Genomic DNA, 18719 nt, shown 5'->3' on the forward strand with positions numbered 1-18719 from the left:
TGATAAAGACAGCTTTGCTTGGCAGAAACAACTCAAGAAGAAGCCATTATATCATAATGACAACGTATAAATTAGGCTGGGGCCTCATCATGGAGCAGCATGTTAAATTCCACCACTGCATTTACATCATAAATAATCCAACTGCAGACACGAGATGAGCCTGTCCTCAGGAATCACTCAATCAGCCTGTCTATCCTTAATGGAACCACATCAGACCATGTTAGTGTTTGACCCACATTCAGCCACCACACCACACCTCACCCACCCTAATCTGTGATATACTGGGGATTGTCTGAGCCGATATGCCACAGGGACACTCTCAACCCTACACCTCTGCCAGAGAAGAGTGATCACACACACACACACACACACACACACACACACACACACACACACACACACACACACACACACACACACACACACACACACACACACACACACACACACACACACACACACACACACACACACACACACACACACACACACACTCCCCCTCTCTCTCCAGGGTCCAACCCAGTGTGCGTCATCATAGACGACACACGCAAATACACACAGCGGTGCATTTAAAATCCCTTAATCTGACACAATCATGCATTAAGCCGTAGTAGTATTCAACAACCTGGGTTTGCTATAAATCCTTATTTAATCTGCAAAACAGAGCATTTGAATAGACGCTATCGTCGAAAGTCTATCATCTCTGCCGGGTGGAAAGCTCAAAATGATGTCCAAAACTGTTACTTTTCAGGATGGAAATTCTAAAATAGCAAAAGGAGCAGATCTACAAGCTCAAATTGAGCTCGAGGATCTGTTACTTGTGTGTGACACTGTCGTATGATCAAGTAGTAGGCCATTAATATACAGGAAAAAACATATACGAGATAAGAGGTTTCTGCCCGACAGCAACAATTATGCTTATTCCAAAATACACACATACTGTAAAGGCCTTTACACACCGGGAGTGTGACCAATAAACACAAGTATTTCACATCAAACTTTAGCGATGGCTCATTCATACAGGTTGCCTTGATTCATACAGGTTGATGCCTTGATTCACGGCACAAAGTCAAAATCCCATCTTGTCCCGAACAATCACTTTATCACCTCGTTATGTCATCGTTCTGTGTGGATGTACTTAATCACACACACGAGTCACTCAGAGTCTTCATACTGTACTGCCTTGTACGATAAAGTATGAACATACGGTATGACTGTAAAAGCTAGAGATGCATCACAGTTAATCAAACTTTATGTAATTGTTTAAAATTATTAAAAAAAGATAATAAAATAATAGATTAATAATCTATAGGCATCTACAATCTACAATGCGTCATGATGTGCCACGTTGTGAGCTTGTAGATCTTTCACTATTACATATATAAATGAATGCTTAAGTGGTTAATTGATGCATTAATACAAATTAAAATACAAAAATAAAACGAATCAACAAACTAAAGTAAGTAACAGAATAACAACAGCTAACAGTTGCAGCAGTCCTGTCCTACAAGCAACACCGTACTCGGGAGTCAAAAGTCACCTGGGTGCGAGGTGGCTGACCACCTCCTCGCTGAAGTCAAAGTGCGCTGCCGGGCGGCCTCTATGGGACCTCCTGAACATTCTCCTCCTCTCCAGTTCCACTCGCCTGCGCCCTCGCTCCTCGCTGGCCATGACTAAACACTGGCCACTCTATCTGCCGTGGCACACATGCACACAGACGTACACGCTTACACATACGCACGCACACGAGTACACACAGACTTGCACACATACACACGCTGCTCTGTCCTGCAAAAGGCCACATGCTGTCTGAACGTAGGCTGAGGCTGACCACAGGATAGAGGGCAGACCTGGGCCGGACTCCAGGGACTGGACTCGTTTCACTCGCCCTCTGCTCATCTGAATGCTTCCCTCTCCATCGAATCTCTTTTAATCTCTCTCTCTCTCTCCCCCTCTCTCTCTCTCTCTCTCTCTTAATCTCCCTCAATCTCTCTCTTTCTGTTTATCTCTCCCTCAATTTGCCTCGTCTCTGTCTGTCTCTCTCTTGGATTACGGATCCCAATTTGATGAACTGTGATATAGATTGTGTGCGCATCATATACCTGTATTTAGGGCAGGTGCTAAACCTGCGCAATGAGACCTAACAGTATAAGGTTGAAAGTTGAAACGTTGCCATTGTAGTTGCCATGAGGGTCCATTTGGTTCCATTTGTATACACTTTCAGAGCTACAGACTGTAAGGGTCCATTTGGACCCATGGGTGGTCGCCAAACCGGACATTGAGAAACAGTGTGTGAAATTTGCATTTCAGCTTGTTTATCCGTTACTGTATGTTGGCCTCTCTCCCACAGCATGCCCATTACATCACCTGCTGCACTCGCATCTGCTCCACAGGAAGTTAATTTGTATGGCACATTTCAACGAGGCGCTTCAATGTACACAAAACAATAAGCAAAGTAAACACATTTGGATTCAGTAAAAAAAAAGAAGAAAAAGTAGTTACTGAAAACAGTCAAAACAAAAGGAGTAAAAATAAAAAAATAAAAATGAGAGAATTTACTGTGCATAAGAAGAATAAAATCTCAATGAAAGGCAGTGGCAAAAAGAAAGATTTTCAACTGTGATTTCAAATAAGAGGCTGTACTGTATGGTGTGAAAGGAAGTGCACAGTGAAGAACGCTCACTGCTTGCAAAGCTTGTGCTGGGAGTTGCTCTTTGCAATGAAATTGCAAGAAATGTCCACCATCCCCTGGGACCCCAAATGATGCCCCTGCCCCATTCCTAAAAATAACTAACAAAAGTGAACGGAGGCTGAGGTCAGAAATATAAGATGTGACAAAAAAGGAGGAACTACAGTAGGCCTATACTGTAGGACGTAGAGGGTAATCGTTTTCAAAAATGTGTCAAAAATCTTTCTAAAATAGCAGATCTACAAGCTCATACAACTGGTACCAATAGCAAAGTAAAGTATTGATTGAATACTTGATTAGACAGAAATGCAAACATCACAGTTATACACAACAGAAAACAGTCCTGTGACTTGTTTCCATTGAGGACCTATAGGCGGGTAAAAATATGGTTTGACCCTAAAAAAATTGCAACAAAAGGTTTCTCAACTTTCTTTTGTAGTATTAGGTGTCCTTAATAACATACTAAAAGTTTACCAAAGTTTGACCACCCGAAAGGTGTTATTTTCAAGATGGCCGCCGCCAGTTCTTAAAATACCATTACTCCTCCATTATTCATCCTAGAAAAATAATTTTGGTGTCTAACCCTATGTTTTGGTTATCTAGGAATCCAATTAGCATATATAAATGATATAAAAGTACAATGATATATTAAAGCAATTGTTTATAATGTTATAACAGTGTAATAGGACATTTCCCTTTTCTATAATGCCGTACTGCTGTATAGGTGAATTCATCACCATACACAATTCACATTCTGTTGAAGCTTTCAGGAGATTTATTTTGTTACCATAACAATAAGGAATATATTCATTATTACTGGGTGGTACTGTCATGTGACATTTGTAAAAGCATGGCTGCCAAGTGATAGACTGCATGGGAATATTACACAAATCATGGAATAAATTTACAGAGAAATGTCTGCCCTTTTATTTGTAAAGGTGTCTGGCAATAATAATAATAAAAATAAGTCCCCTATAAGGGTAGTGGTTCCCAAACTGTGGGCCGGGACAAACATTGTGAAAATAGGCAATCTATAAAAGCTCACAACGCTGAGTGTCTTTGCAGCAAACACACTCAGTCAGTAGAACCAAATGGCCACTTGTCTGGTCTATGGGGAAGATGGACTCCTCAGTGGGGATACAGTGGAGAGAAATGGCCCCTCATGGGCCTAGAGCAGGGGTGTCGAACTCAACTTGGGGCGAGGGCCGCATTGGTCAAAAGATCACTTGATGGGGGCCACAACCAGTTGCGGACGCACGCTCGATGTCTCAGTCAGTCACTGCTATAATATCTATCTATCTATCTATCTATCTATCTATCTATCTATCTATCTATCTATCCTCAGACCCAGCCAGCCAGCCAGCAAGCCACACACATAGTGCTCAGACCCAGCCAGCCAGCCAGCCACACACATAGTTCTCAGACCCAGCCAGCCAGCAAGCCACACACATAGTGCTCAGACCCAGCCAGCCACACACATAGCTCCGTAAGGGAGTGGTTGCACCACTCAAAAAATCTTCAAAAAACTGAAGAGGCTACTGGAGATTGGAGAACCTGATTTGGACATGATCTGATGCAGGACAATATTATGTCACTATGACAGAAAGAGAAGATGGGTCTGGCCACATTCATTCACCCCATAATCTCAGTGGAAATTGGGGAATATGTTGACAATAGTCGACAGCTCTGCCGATTAATAATCAATTAATTGAACCCACCCCCCATATTAATCAATATCACAACATGGAGGTCTTAGAACTACCACCACAGGGACAGACAAGCCCCAATCTCTCAAGCTCTCAAGTGCCCCATAGCTTTAATGGGACATGTACTGTATGCGCCACCTCGGACATGCATAGAGGAGAAGACCGTGAGGGTCTTCTTAACTTTGCTCTTCTGTGCTCCAAGTCCCCAGGGAGAAATCCAGTGACCCCCCACTCCCCATACTCCCCTGTACCCACCTGAGGGGAATCCTAGGCCCACTAAACTCTAGACCGGACCCCCCTTTACCTTCTCACCCAACCCCACCTATCATACTCCCCTCTGCACCCGGTAGAGACTTAGGTTCTGACTACTCTGCACTAAGAGTAAGTAGAGCGTCGCAGTCCCGCCCCCTCGAGAGAGACGGAGAAGAAATCACCGTTCATTTCCCTCATAGACTTTTCAAAAAGTATTTATTTAAAGACGTTTACGCCGCGGACAAAGCCAACTCTTGTCGCGACAATTCATGACAATAAACACAATGTTTTGGGCCAAACAAAGAATTAGAAAGTAGAAAAAAACAGCAGATTACAACACTTGTTGTTTTTCTTCTTTGTAATTATTTGTTTGGTCCAAAATATTGTGTGTGTTGTCATGATTTGTCACGACAAGAGTTGGCTTTGTACGACGCTTAAAAGGTCTTTAAATAAATACGTTTTGAAATGTCTATGGGAAAAATGCATTGGGAATTATTTCCTGGGCCTGGCGTCGTCATGAAAGGGGGCGGGACTGCGACGCTCTATAATGCAAGAAATTAGTTTTGGGTGGGGTGTATAATGATGAATTATTTACAGTAGTTTGAGCCAAAGTTTATCCACCAAGCTATCCAAAACGTTTCAATATTGCAATCATGTAGGCTATTATCTATAAACTGACAATATTCTCTGCCACAACCTTCTGAATTACTGAAAATTGTGACTATTAGTTTTGTTGTGTTTTGAGGATATCTTGAAACCTTATTCCAAAAAATATATAAATATTCAGACATTTATTAAATATTTAGTTTAGTTAACTTGAAACTGGTGACTATTTCAGAGGGTTTTAACAGAGTCACAAACACAATATTGGATTTCACAATTATCTAATTGTATCTCTGCAATTTGAACAAGTTCAATGGACTCCTAGACCCCAAAAACATAGGGTTAGACACAAAAAGTACTTGTCTAGGATGAATAATGAAGGAGTTAGGCTATTTTAATGGTTTTTAGGCCATCTTGGACGCCATCTTGAAAATAACACCTTTCGGGTGGTCAAACTTTGGTAAACTTTTAGTATGTTATTAGGGACACCTAATACTACAAAAAACTGTTGAGAAACCTTTTGTTGCAATTTTTTTAGGGTAAGGTGCTTTTTTTTCATAGATTTACTCGCCTACTATGGAAACGAGTCCACAGAACTACAGTATAGAACAGGGTTTCTCCAAGTGGCACTCAATATCACTGCAGTTTGACCCACCTAGACACTAAAATGGACCCGAGTTGCACTGGACTTGGTGCGTTCCACTCTTCACCAAACATAGGAAGTCCACAACGCGTCACGTTGTGAGCTTGTAGATTGGCTTTTTTTGGTGAATGTTCCACACAGAATAGGGATGCTGTCATTGCTGTTCACATAGTCATTTTCAATTTGTTCCTGTAATGGAAACGGATATTCTCTCAAGTTGTCCTCATGATATACTGTATGTCAGGGGGAAAGATTTACAAATATGTTAATGACATAAATGTAAGGTGCTATAAACTAGTAGCACAATGTAATTCAGGGGTGCCGTGGATGAAAACGTCATTTACAGGGGTGACAAAAAAATGTTTGAGAAGCACTGAGTATACAGTAGATAGAGGGGAGTATACAGTAGATAGAGGGGACTGGGGCATGGTTCCACAGACTGTAATAAACAGCTGTGGCAACGACGGACAATTATGAAATGACCACATTTCAAAGTCTGACCATCATTGTTACAAAACAGGCCCGATCTTGAAACCCATACAAAAGTGAAAGTTCAGACGGTTCAGATGTCAGTGTTTTCCCTGTTTTGTTTCGTTTTCCTTTGGAACGTCCAAGCCAGTCTCAGTGCTAACTGAATGAGTGTGACTGGGCGACGTCTGAATGGCCGTGCGGAACCAGAGACACCCATTGTTGTCTGAGTGGAAACAGATCAGCGTAGAGGAGGGTGGAGACACACTGGCTGTTCTTTCTCCACCAAAACCACACAGCTGGAGCGCAGTGCGCCGATCAACAAGCTTCAGGGAATACACACAGTGGTACTGGACAAATACTCACTCAGCTTAGCTAAAAATCAAAGTTGCTCTGTCAAATTTGTACTCGAGTTAAAGTACTAGAGAACTGGATTTTTACAAAATAAGAACAAAAAAGTGCATGCTTTTAAAAAAAACACTCTTTGAGTTATATCGCCAGTGCCACTGATTTCTAGCCTTGTGTAGCGATACTAATATCACTGTGTGGATATTAGTCTCGTCCCAGTATTTTTTTCTCCAATGTCCCACCCCATATTTGCATACTGGGCCCTGGTTGGTTATAGCCTGGGTCCAGACGAATCTGGTTGGCTCGTCACCACTACGGGTGTGAAGTCCTCCCTCACACATGAGAGGGGCCAAACTTCATCTGCCTGGGGCAATATACAGTACATAGCAATGGCATTGTGGAAGGCAGAGGAATGTCTCTTCTTTCACACGGAGACAAAACAATTATCAACCATTGGTTCATAAGTTAGGGGCCGTGGAAAAAAGCTTCTATTGAGAAATCTCGTCTTCGGCATCCCGAAGTGGTTTACTGCTGTATGGCAGTGGTTCTCCAATCTGGGAACCCATCAGTAAAACGTCACCCCCTTTAGCGCAGCACTGGAATCTGTTCTTGAGAGATTAGTGGTTCACAAACTTTTTTGTCTAAGGTCACACCTGTAATTTTTTTCATCCAAGGCACCCCTGAATTACACCGTTACAAGATAATCTTACATTTATCATTTTCTTTCATTTGATTCTCTTAACAGCCTTTTTATATTTCAGTCTGTGACATTTGTATGACTGACTCGGCCTCTAAATTATTCTGAGGCAATATTACTTAGTAGGCTGAATAATTTATGCAAATAAGGGACTTTGTCATGTCGTTTCAAAGTTCACCTGAACATTTAAGAATATGTAATGAAATGGCGTGATCAAAAAATTGAAAGATGCAGTTTTTCAACAGTGTAACTACCATCTGTTAAATTATTATGAACAAACATTCCCTTGAATTAAACCTCAGGCTGCAAAGCTGAACCAAAATTGCTTAAGCACAATCTCTACCAGCTCGTTCTCACACTCACTCACTAAATCTAGTATTTTAATCAATTAAATTGATACATTGATTAAAAGATGCATCCCTAAAAAAAGGATAGGTTAGATCAGTTAATGCTATTTTTCCTCAAAGTATTGTTATATTATTGATATTCCCGGTGTGCCTTTTACAGTATCTGTGTATTTCGGAATAAGCACAAGTATATAAGAATTAGTCAAATTATAGAGAATCTATCCAAATGTTGTCATTGATATATAAATGATCCGATTGATCAGAAAAGTAATCAATAGCACACACACACACACACACACACACACAAACACAAACACCTATGCTACCCCCTCTATATGGACACGCTGTGAGCTTGTAGATCGGCTTTTGGAGACATTTTAAAATGTTTTTCAAAATAGTAAAACAAATGCTTACAAAGTTTAGGCGCACAAGATAGGCCACCCCCGCACCCTGCCATCTAAAATCCTTACCAAGTGTGAGCTACAGTGAAGCGTCTGTACCGCCGCAGGTCCTTACTGCCAGCCTGCCTGCGGAAGCACAGGGGCGAGCCGAGAGGCGAAGCCGTCAGGATCTCTGCACTCCGGCCGTGATGACGGCGAGAGACAGGGTCGGCGTGACCCCGCGGCTCCTCCTGGCCTAGGATGAGCTCCATGCTTCCAACAGCACTGCTCTCCATCCCACCACCACTCCCGCTTAAAAAGCTGCCTGTGTCCAGGCCAGTGACGGAAGAGTGGAAAACTGAGCGGTCGGTTTCTTCCCTCCACGACAGTCAACGTCACGTGCTGTTCTAAAGTTTAAATATCACTGCCTTCAATCACTTGCTGACACATTTTTGACACGTCTCCATTCCCAGAGTGATATTCACTCTGCTGTGGCAGACGGTTTTTAAAGCTACCAGACAGACGGGAGTGGGATTCTCACAGAATTTGGCTCGACCGTGATTGGCGAGTGTCTGGTTTCAGTCGAGCCCCGAGAAGATGTGATGTCACCCCAGCAAGATTACAAAATAACACGCTGCAAGCCGGGTTGGCTAATCAATGATCGTCAGAAACTCAACACAACACAGCTGTGAAGCGTCACAGAGAGTAATATACGCCAGCTGGTTCTCAAGATTTTTAATTTCAATAACTCCCATAACCCTGAGATGTGTACAAATGGAACCTGTAAGGGTCCATTTGGTTCCATGTGTACGTTCTCAGTGTTACAGACCTGTAAGTCTCCATTTAGAAGCCCCTCAAAGAACACAGGGGGTCTCTGGACTGGAGCCCACTTTGAAAACCACTGACAAACAAACAAACCAGAAGGTTTCTTAAAGACAGATTTTAAATCCAACGCTGGAAATTCAAATCATGTTAAGAAACACTACCTACGTTATAATTTGGCATTCTCATAAACATACATTTTGGTGTTTGAAGTTTGAACAGATAATTCTACCCCGCCTCAACAATTCCCAGACTCAAGACAGTTCGAGGATCTCAGTAGGGAGACGCTCGAGAGGCATCCTAAATTCTTAACCATATGTCTGAACCACCTAAGCTGGCTCCTTTTCAAGCGAAGAAGCAGCGTCTCTACTCCGAGTCTCTCTCGTGTGTCTGAATTTCTATCTCTAAGGGAGATGCCAGCCACCAGTCTGAGAAAACTCATTTTGAGTTTCTCCTTCTCCATCCTCCCCTCACTTGTGAACAAGACCCTGCCCCTGAGGAACTTAAACTCCTTCACCTGGGGTAATGTCTCATTCCCTACTTGGACTGCACAATCCATTGGTTTCCTGCTGAAATGCTTCCAGATCATTGCAAATAGAAATGCTCCTAGACCACTGCAAATACTGTAGATAAAGTGTTGAGCTTGTCAGAAAAGTAACAAATGATAAAAGCCTCAATGCGGGTAGCATCCATCGACAATGTAATTCCCTTGCTCCATATAATGTCGGCGTGTCACAGATCAACAATGCAATATTTTTTTAATAGAATAGAATACGCAACGCACATCACTTAGTTGAGGTGCTGATTTGGAAAGTGACACCAGAAAAAGAAGAATAAAGCTGCACGCTCATCTGCTCCAATGTAATTTATTGACAACTTCATCTGGTCAAATCTGGTCGTATGGTTTGACCAGATGAAGAGCCTTGGCTCCAAACGTCGTCGATAAATTACATTGGAGCAGATGAGTGTGCAGGTCTTATTCTTCTTTTTCTGTACATCGACAACATGCCATGGTGTGACACATTGTGAGCTTGTAGATTTGATGTATTTTCAATGTGCAACACAGGCACGCAACAGAGTATAAACCTGTCTTTAGAGAGTGATTCACAGCAAAGGAAAACATTTTAAATAAGTCATATTTCAGGGAAGTTTGGTCGCTAAAGAATGTGAAACTAAATGGCGAGACCTTCTGTGCCATAACTGATTGCGCAGGAAAAACGTGCAGGAGAAGCAAGGAAGGTGTTGGCACAATCATGCACTATCCTGAATAACCAATTTAGGCCTGACCTCGAAAAAAAAAGAAAAAAGATTTGAGGCACATTTTAATGATTTTTCAAAAATAGCAGACCTACAAGTTCATAGCGCGCTACTCGATGGCGTGCTATGAGCTTGTAAATCTGCTATTTTTCAATAGCTAAATTATAACACCAAAAGGGGTTCCCACCCAAAATGGGTTAATGACATGTGCCTTTTCTCTTTTTTTTCCTCCTGTATTAGATTCATATTGTTTGACCCCAAAGCAAACAAACATGTAGCACTCTGTCATCACCTCTGGTGTTTGCTGCGACTACGTCTGTCACGATCCTGACATTTTACTTGACCATTAAATGTAATTTAAAAATGACCATTAAATTAACAATTTAATTGAAATAATTACAGTTGTGTTTGCTTTTTAGGCTTTGTGAACAAAACAAATGTGCACAGGGCAGATTTGACAAATCATTTACTATGACAGGTAGCCTATCTATAATGAAAATAAAATGTAATATTAACCAAACAACTTGTGAGCTTTCAGATTGGCCATTTCCGCAATTTTTCTTTATACAGATGGCTGGGAACGATTCTGGACGCCTATACAAGAAATAACTGAATACCTGAAATAAGTGCGATCAGGCAATTACTTAACCCATTAAAACAAGGAAAGCATTGGTGTCATTTTCGATTTTAGTGTTGGCTATTACAAATGGCAGATATACAAACTCACAGCACGTCACTTCTTGCCGCGCTGCAAGCTTATACATTTTTTATTGTGTTTTTTTCCATTAACATACAGGAACAATACAAAACATAAACTAAGGACAACACAGATTTACCCTCCCACCCACCCTCCCTGGGGGGAGAATTATAGAGAAAAGCAAAATTGAGTGCGATTTTTGACAATTTTGAAAGATTTCCGCGGTGGGTGCAGGACTAAGTTCCGACCAGTCATTGGTCCGACAACGACAACCTACGTCAAACCCTAACCTAACCGCAAGCACGGAGCAGTGCATGTTCACCAACCTTAACGCATGTTTGTCAACCTTAATCCGGTCGTTTTCTGCATGTCGGACCAATGACTGGTCAGAAAAGCATACGGAAACCCTTCCGGGGCCAAATATACATCCATTTGGCGGTCCTTAGCACAGACAATAACTATTGATTCAGATCAGAAGGCAGTTGTACAATCAGGCTCAGGTTTTAATACTTTGTGAGCCGCTTACTGTACATACCGGTACTGTACTGTAGCTGCGACACTCACCTGTTGGGGTCGGCCTGCGTGATGTCGATGCGCGGCAGGGTGTTGATGGGCAGGCTGGTGGGTCGGATTCGGGCCCCCCTCTCCTCTTCCGGGGTGAGGGAGAACGAGCGGCCCCTCTCCCGGTCCCTCTCCATCTGCCGCCATGACAGCGGCGGGAGCTGCAGGTTTCCAGAGAAACGGCGGTAGCCCCGGCGCAGGTCCACGCCCAACGTGCTGCCGGCGGAGAACAGCATCCCCGGAGTCTCCTGACACACCATGGGGACACAAAGGAAAACATACATCAAGGTAAACATTACGCGTTCATTATAGTCGACGGTGGGAAAAGTACTGAATCCCAAGTATGTCAAAGTAGACTTATTAGGGAATCGAAAAATGCATTGTATGTTTATTTATTATTTATTATTTACTAGTCCACATTAATTAAGTCTATTTTGTGAAGCTCTTTGTTCATATCGGGGTCTGCACTGATCAGAAGCTGGTCGATTTGACTGCCTTGTTCATAGGTAAGTGCCTCCCGAGTACCCATGAAATCAGATGCATAATAATAAATTAAACTTCTATATGAAACATGCAGCTCAAAGTGCTAAAGATTAGGTGTAAAACAACTGGAATGGAATGACATAATATGATGTATGACTCTAATTTAGGTTTCAACCCAAACAGAGTCCCTTTGACCAACCCTAACCCACAGGACATATGCACATTAAAAGGAAGCAAAAAAAAAAGGACAGCTAAATGCTTTGCATTATAAAGAAAACAAGAAAATCTTAAGACTGTCCGGTACATTATGAATTCCATATCCTTATAGTGAGCACTGTTAATGTGAATGTACTAGGGCAAGATATTCAAAGCATGAGAACTTACAGATGGCAGCAGGCAGGAGATAGAGTTAGAAAGAGTTTCAGCACAAGTTGAAGGCAAATTGTTTACTCTTTCAATAGTCGCTCAAAACAAGTTGTACACTGTGTAGTGTGTACAGACTTTCCTTAGTCAAGATAACCAGCAGCACAGAGTTTCATTTTTCACTGGTCACTCACAACAAGAAAGTTTGATTTTAGGGTTCGTGAACTTGCTATCAGTTCTGGATGTAGGAGGGGAAATTAGCAGATATACATACAAGCTCATAGGGAGTCATTTTGTGCCGTGCTATGAGCTTTCTTTGTTCCTGGGGAGGTCCCTAGAACAAAATATTTTGAGATGGGTGTCCACTGTCCACGGCCAAATACAATTTTGGGAGTCCTTGACATGGAAAAAGTTTGAGCACCACTGATATACGCTTCAGAAAACTGTTTTGTAGAATCTGCCTCAGGTCTTATCCTTTCGTTGAAGGAACTGAACTGCATTGATGTTGGAACTCGAGGAACAGAGACAAATTTGTTATGGCACTGAATGATTCATGAACTACACTTTCAAGAAAAAAAGAGAAATAGATCCAATATAACCTTTGAAAATCAAACTGACTGATGTTCTGGTTGGGGTTCAATTCATTGGACCGTTTCATTTTACTGTCCTGCAATGAACTTTAACGCAAGTCATTTGTGTTGGGAAAATAAGCAGGGTACAGCCTTTGGTAATTGGGATGTTAACCTTTGCGGGGTGGGACACTGACATTTTGACTGGGTGGGTTTAAAGCTTGGGGTTTAAACTTGCTCCACGTCCCGTATTTCTAAGTGACAATGTTGACAGTTCTGGTCAGCAGTGTGTCATCAGGGACGTCATGGGACTGATGATGGGTCCTTGTTTTGTCTCCTTGGTTGTCGTCGTCCTCGGTTAACCACTGAAACCCTACTGTATATCAGCCATTCCAAACCTGTGGGCCAGGGCCTAAGAAGTGGGCAAGTGTGCACTGTAACGCATTATCCACAAAGTATCCATACCAAAGCCCACCTCTGTTTGCACGAGGAACAACTAGGCCTAGTTCTTCCTCGTTAGGCCGACCTGAGACCACATTCTACAAAATGTCTACGAAATCTTGACACTTTTCTGAATATCTATATCAGTGGAGCGCAAACTATTTCATGTCAAGAACCCCCAAAATGATGTATTCGGCCACCGATGCCCATCTGAAAATGTTTTGTACCAGTACAAAAAAGATTTGCACCACATTTTCTAAACTTTTCAAAAATAGCAGATCTACAAGCTCGAGCATGTCACTCACTTCAGATCTGGCAATCCATTGCAGTGGGGCAGTTATCATACATTTCCAATAATCGGCTAACAACTGGACTAATAGAAATGTCAGGCATTTACACCAACACCCCCCTAGAGGGCACTGTAAGATCATAAACCATCTATTACAGTAGGGTTAAGACTGAAAAAAATAATGAGATAACATATCACGATGATATTATACTTTACTTTGATCCCAAAGAGCACACCGGGACATCCAAAAATATTCAACCAAATAATTTAAATCAGCAAAGCAGCCCATCCCTGAGTTAACATCAAACAGGAACTGAAATAAGATAAATTTAAATTGAGGCAGCATGGCCTTGGGCAGAGAAGCACATCAATGAGAATTCAACCGGGACTTCAACAGTGAATGTTGATTCAGTAACCCACAAACACAGCTATAAAAACAACTGCATACCCACGGACAAACTAGACAAGACTGATTGATGAATACTCTGCCTTTTAAAAAATACACAATTTCTTGGTTCCATTTCCCTCCGACTCATTAGAGTGAGCAAATTAACCGTTTAGTCAAAAGCCCATTTCCAGCACTCGATGCCTCGGAGACGTTCTTTACGGCGTGGTGTTGAATATAAATCGTGCGCGCACTTGATGCGGTTGATTGGGTGGCGTGACCCGGGGCCGCCGGGACGGGAGCGCCAGGACGCCTCGGTGCTTCGGCGTTAATGGTCGGCCGTAAACCAAGCTGCCATTCCTCGCAGGAGAGCAGGCTGCCAGCCAGGATACACTACACGCATACATCACCAGCCACTTTTACGTCCACTCCATCCCGCGGTGTAAATGAAGAGGCCTGGCTGACACGTCCCAAATGGAACAGCAGCCAGAGGGAGAGGGAGAGGAGAATCCAGGAATTCCTAGAAGCCCATCAGTGTGAGTTTCTTATAAGACCTGAGGCAGGTTCTACAAAACAGTTTTCTGAAGCATATATCAGACATGGAAACTTTTTCCATGTCAAGGACTCCAAAAAATTTATTTGGCTGTGGACAGTGGACACCCATCTCAAGATATTTCGTTCTAGGATCCTCCCCAGGAACAAAGAAAGCTCAAGAATGCACAAAATGACTCCCTATGTACCCCCTATGACTTGTACAGTATATCTGCTAATTTCCCCTCCTACATCCAGCTTTTAGTTACCGACCACAAACGTTGTCTTAAACAAAAACAAAAAATTAAATTCCTGTTGATAATGAATGGAGAATTTTACGTCATAGTGTCTGAGCAAATGAGCATAGTGTCTATTTTACGTCATGATGATGTACGATAAGAGTTTAATAGATACAGTACAAAATAATGGTTAACGTGGTCATGGTTAAAATCTAAAACGATACATATGCTTTCTGGGTTTTAATGGGTTAATAGGGCCTATGCACTGCAGCCCATTGGACTGCATGTTACTTACAGCATTTCAAAAGGTGTCAGCCTATATGATGCCTAATTAAGGCTCTATTCCATATAAGTGCAGCAGAGCCTTTCCAGGGAGCCAACGGGAAGACAACACAATCTTAATTCTCATTGTGTGAGTCAAAAAGGCCTTTCCACAGAGTTCAATTTCCAGGTCCAATTTCATGCCAATATAGCTGCAGACAGTGCGTGCTCACGGTCTCTGTGTGTGCGTGGCTGCGCACGCACGCATGTGTGCGTGCATGCGTGTGTGTTTTGAGAGAATGACTAGAAATGAAAAGAGAAGAGAAACTAGAAATACTGCATCGCAGTTTGTATGCCTCCACCAACCGGTTGCTATGTCTGTCCAGACTGAGACTCATGAATGATGATTGTGATGGAATTTTAACAATGTATTTTGTTTTGTGAGATCAGAGTGACCCTCTCATGAGGACGTTTGTGCCAAATGTCGTGAAATGTTCCCTCACGGCATTCCTGAGATATGCCGTTCACGGAAGGAGAGACAACAACCCAAAAATGGCATGGCTGTCCGGAGGCGGAGGCATAAAAATAAGACAAGAGAGAGAGAGAGAGAGAGAGAGAGAGGTCATTTAAATTGCACTAGACTCTAGTACATCCACCCCAGGCGCCATGTGTCTGACTCTCCCCCTTTAAGCCCAATTAACCAACCTGAGTGCTGCTCAACACGCCTCCTACAAACTGGCCATGGCAAAGCGAGACTCGAGTTGCTAACTCAATTCATGAATAGCAGTCGAGCAGTCATTAAAAAAAAAGCTTGCATCACCTCTCTATCTTATGCCCTCTCTATTATCGAGTCTTTTGGTGAAATCTCAGGTTATAAATTAAACTTTGATAAGAGCGAGCTCTTCCCGATAAATGATGCTGCCCGTGACTACCCATTAGAAACATTGCCTTTCAAAGTCTCCCGCCACGGTTTTTCTTATCTTGGGGTAATCGTTAAAGGAGAATTGCATACTAAAGGCTTTCTTACCTTTCTTTGTAGTTGTTACGTCCCCATCAAAGAGGTCCAGGTGTTATTTTGTGCAAAAGCTCCTTATTGGTTATTTCCCCTACCATAAGACCTAAATGAATTGCATTGAATTGAATGGGATGTATGGGGTGTTGTGCTAATTTGCTTATTTCCATCGCTCAAAATTATAATTCTTTTGAATACATCCTCTCTTCATAATGTAAATAATAACCCAAGCGGCACACTTTACTACTTATTTCGATGGAAATAAGCGAATTAGCACAACACCCCATACATCCCATTCAATTCAATGCAATTCATTGAGGGCTTATGGTAGGGGAAATAGCCAATAAGGAGCTTTTGCACAAAATAACACCTGGACCTCTTTGATGGGGACGTAACAACTACAAAGAAAGGTAAGAAAGCCTTTTAGTATGGAATTCTCCTTTAAAGATAAATTTGAAAAACTTTTTGAACACAACTTCTCTCCACTTTTAACTCGTACCAAACAAGATCTTGAGCGCTGGTCTCTTCTGCCGTTAACACTCCTACATTTCTGTATCTCTTTCAATGTATACCAACCTTTATTACCAAATCATTTTTCAAAAAATTGGATACTATTATTTCGGGGTTTATTTGGAACAAAAAGATGGCGAGGCTGCGCAAGACCATCTTAAGGCCTATTCATAGTCTGGATTTTCGGTGGTAAGGTGACCACCGCTCCGGTGGTGAGCTGACCACCGGAGCTGAAATAACGTTGAGCTGTGGTGAGTAAAAACAGAGAGAAGGGCTGGAGCGGTGGCGGTGGTTTGCTCTTCACCGCGGCTCGTGACGTCATGTTGTAGTTCGGTGGTCACCCCACCACCGTAAATCCAGACTATGTATGAGCATTTAGAGAAACCAAAACAACTTGGTGGAATGGCACTACCTAATTTTTTGTTCTACTACTGGGCTGCTAATTTTCAAGTTATATTGTATTGGCTGCATGACTACAACCTACAATCATCCCCTGCATGGTGGCTCATGGAATCCACTTCCTGTGCCCCGGCTTCTCTGACTGCCTTAGTATGTGCTCCCTCAATTGCGCCATTATCTAAATTCTCTTCCAATGTTTTAGTTAAGTCGACTCTTAAGATCTGGACTCAGTTTAGACGCCATTTTGATATTCAACTATTCCCATTACTAACCCCTCTGTGTGCGAATCCATTATTTCCTTCTTCCTTACAAGATCGGGCATTTAAAATTTGATATGATCATGGCATTAAGTCAGTCAAAGATTTGTTTGATGGTGGCACATTCGTTTCGTTTGACCAGATTGTTCAAAAGTATAAGCTACCCAGAACCCACTTTTTCCGTCCGTGATTTTGTTCGCCAAAAAAGTACTAGTTTTCCGACTATTCCACCTAATTCACCTATAGACATAATTATAGCGTCAGCTCCTCTTAGTCTTAAGGGAAAGATATCGTCACTCTATACCTCATTATTTGACCTTCAACCTTCAACCACTGCCTATAAGAATATTTGGGCCCAGGACCTGGAGGAAGAAATTTCTGATGAAACCTGGGAGGCCATTATGGGTCGTGTTCATTCTTCATCAATATGTGCTAAACATGGGGTGTTGCAATGTAAATTTCTCCACCGGGTGTACTGGACCAAGGTTCGGTTAGCCAGGATTTATGATAGTGTTGATCCAACGTGCGATAGATGCTACCAGGCTCCAGCTAATCTTCTTCATATGTTTTGGACCTGTCCAGCCTTACAGTCTTTTTGGTCAGCTATATTTGATACTATTTCAGATGTGTTACAGTTTCCCATAGACCCATCCCCTATTATTTCCCTATTTGGCGTCCTTCCTGATACTATCCCCCTGCCTAAATATCAATCTGACCTTGGCGCTTTTGTGACGCTTCTGGCAAGACGTCTTATTCTCATGTATTGGAAAAAAACATACCCCCCTTCACATTCCCGTTGGATATCCGACATACTGCATTTTTTTAAATTGGAAAAAATTAAATATACATTGCGTGGCTCAATCTCCAAATTCAGTAAAACATGGCAGCCTTTTCTGTCTCATGTTGACCGCCTTACACTTGTGCCCCCGATTGAACCTGTATAACTGTCGCCTGACAGCCCAACCTGTCTTGTCTGGATGATGTTTGTGACCATGATCTATGTATATTGACTATATTGGAGTTTTTATTTTATTTTTTATATAGTTTTTATTGTTTTGTTGTGCTTTGAATGTTCTTTGGTTGTCTTGATTTGGAGTTTGTGTTTTGTTATTGAGTGTGTTTTAGTTTTTTTTGTATTTGTCACTCTTTACTAAAACAAAAAACGAATAAACAGAACATTAAAAAAAAAAAAAAAAAAAAAAAAAAGCTTGCATGACGGCATTTTGCCAGCCTACTAAACAAACGGATTTCCTCTGCGTCAAACACCTACAGTACTCACCCACACAGCTGGATAGCAGCGGGGATACGAGTGTCTTTTAAATAGTTAGTGTTGCTTACACAACATGTAATCCACTCACAGCTCACATTTGGACATTTGCGGGGCGCTAGCCCCTCCTATGCCCATCTTTTAATATTTGTGTGAACAAACAGTGAAGTGTGTAAACACACATCATTGAAGACAAAAGTGTGTAAACACAAACATTAGGACGTCGATTAGGAGGTCAATTAG

The 18719-nt window shown here is 42.0% G+C and overlaps 1 protein-coding gene across 3 annotated transcripts in view; it reads right to left on the bottom strand.

The window, feature by feature from the left end:
- LOC310870883 (3',5'-cyclic-AMP phosphodiesterase 4C-like) overlaps positions 1–18719 on the bottom strand; it is a 287386-nt gene that overhangs the window by 240678 nt on the left and 27989 nt on the right. For 2 of the 3 annotated variants that reach the window (XR_014570277.1, XM_083782239.1), the window contains exon 3: positions 11474–11718. Coding sequence is in view for 2 of the 3 variants with exons in the window: in XM_083782239.1 (XP_083638365.1) it covers positions 11474–11718 (245 nt within the window). In the remaining variant the exon portion in view is untranslated. Of the gene's footprint in view, positions 1–1540; positions 1652–11473; positions 11719–18719 lie in introns of those variants that run through there. The other variant, XM_083782240.1, reaches the window with a different exon arrangement.

Source organism: Protomyctophum parallelum, assembly GCF_964188405.1.
Source record: "Protomyctophum parallelum genome assembly, chromosome: 14".
In the NCBI taxonomy this organism is placed as follows: domain Eukaryota; kingdom Metazoa; phylum Chordata; class Actinopteri; order Myctophiformes; family Myctophidae; genus Protomyctophum; species Protomyctophum parallelum.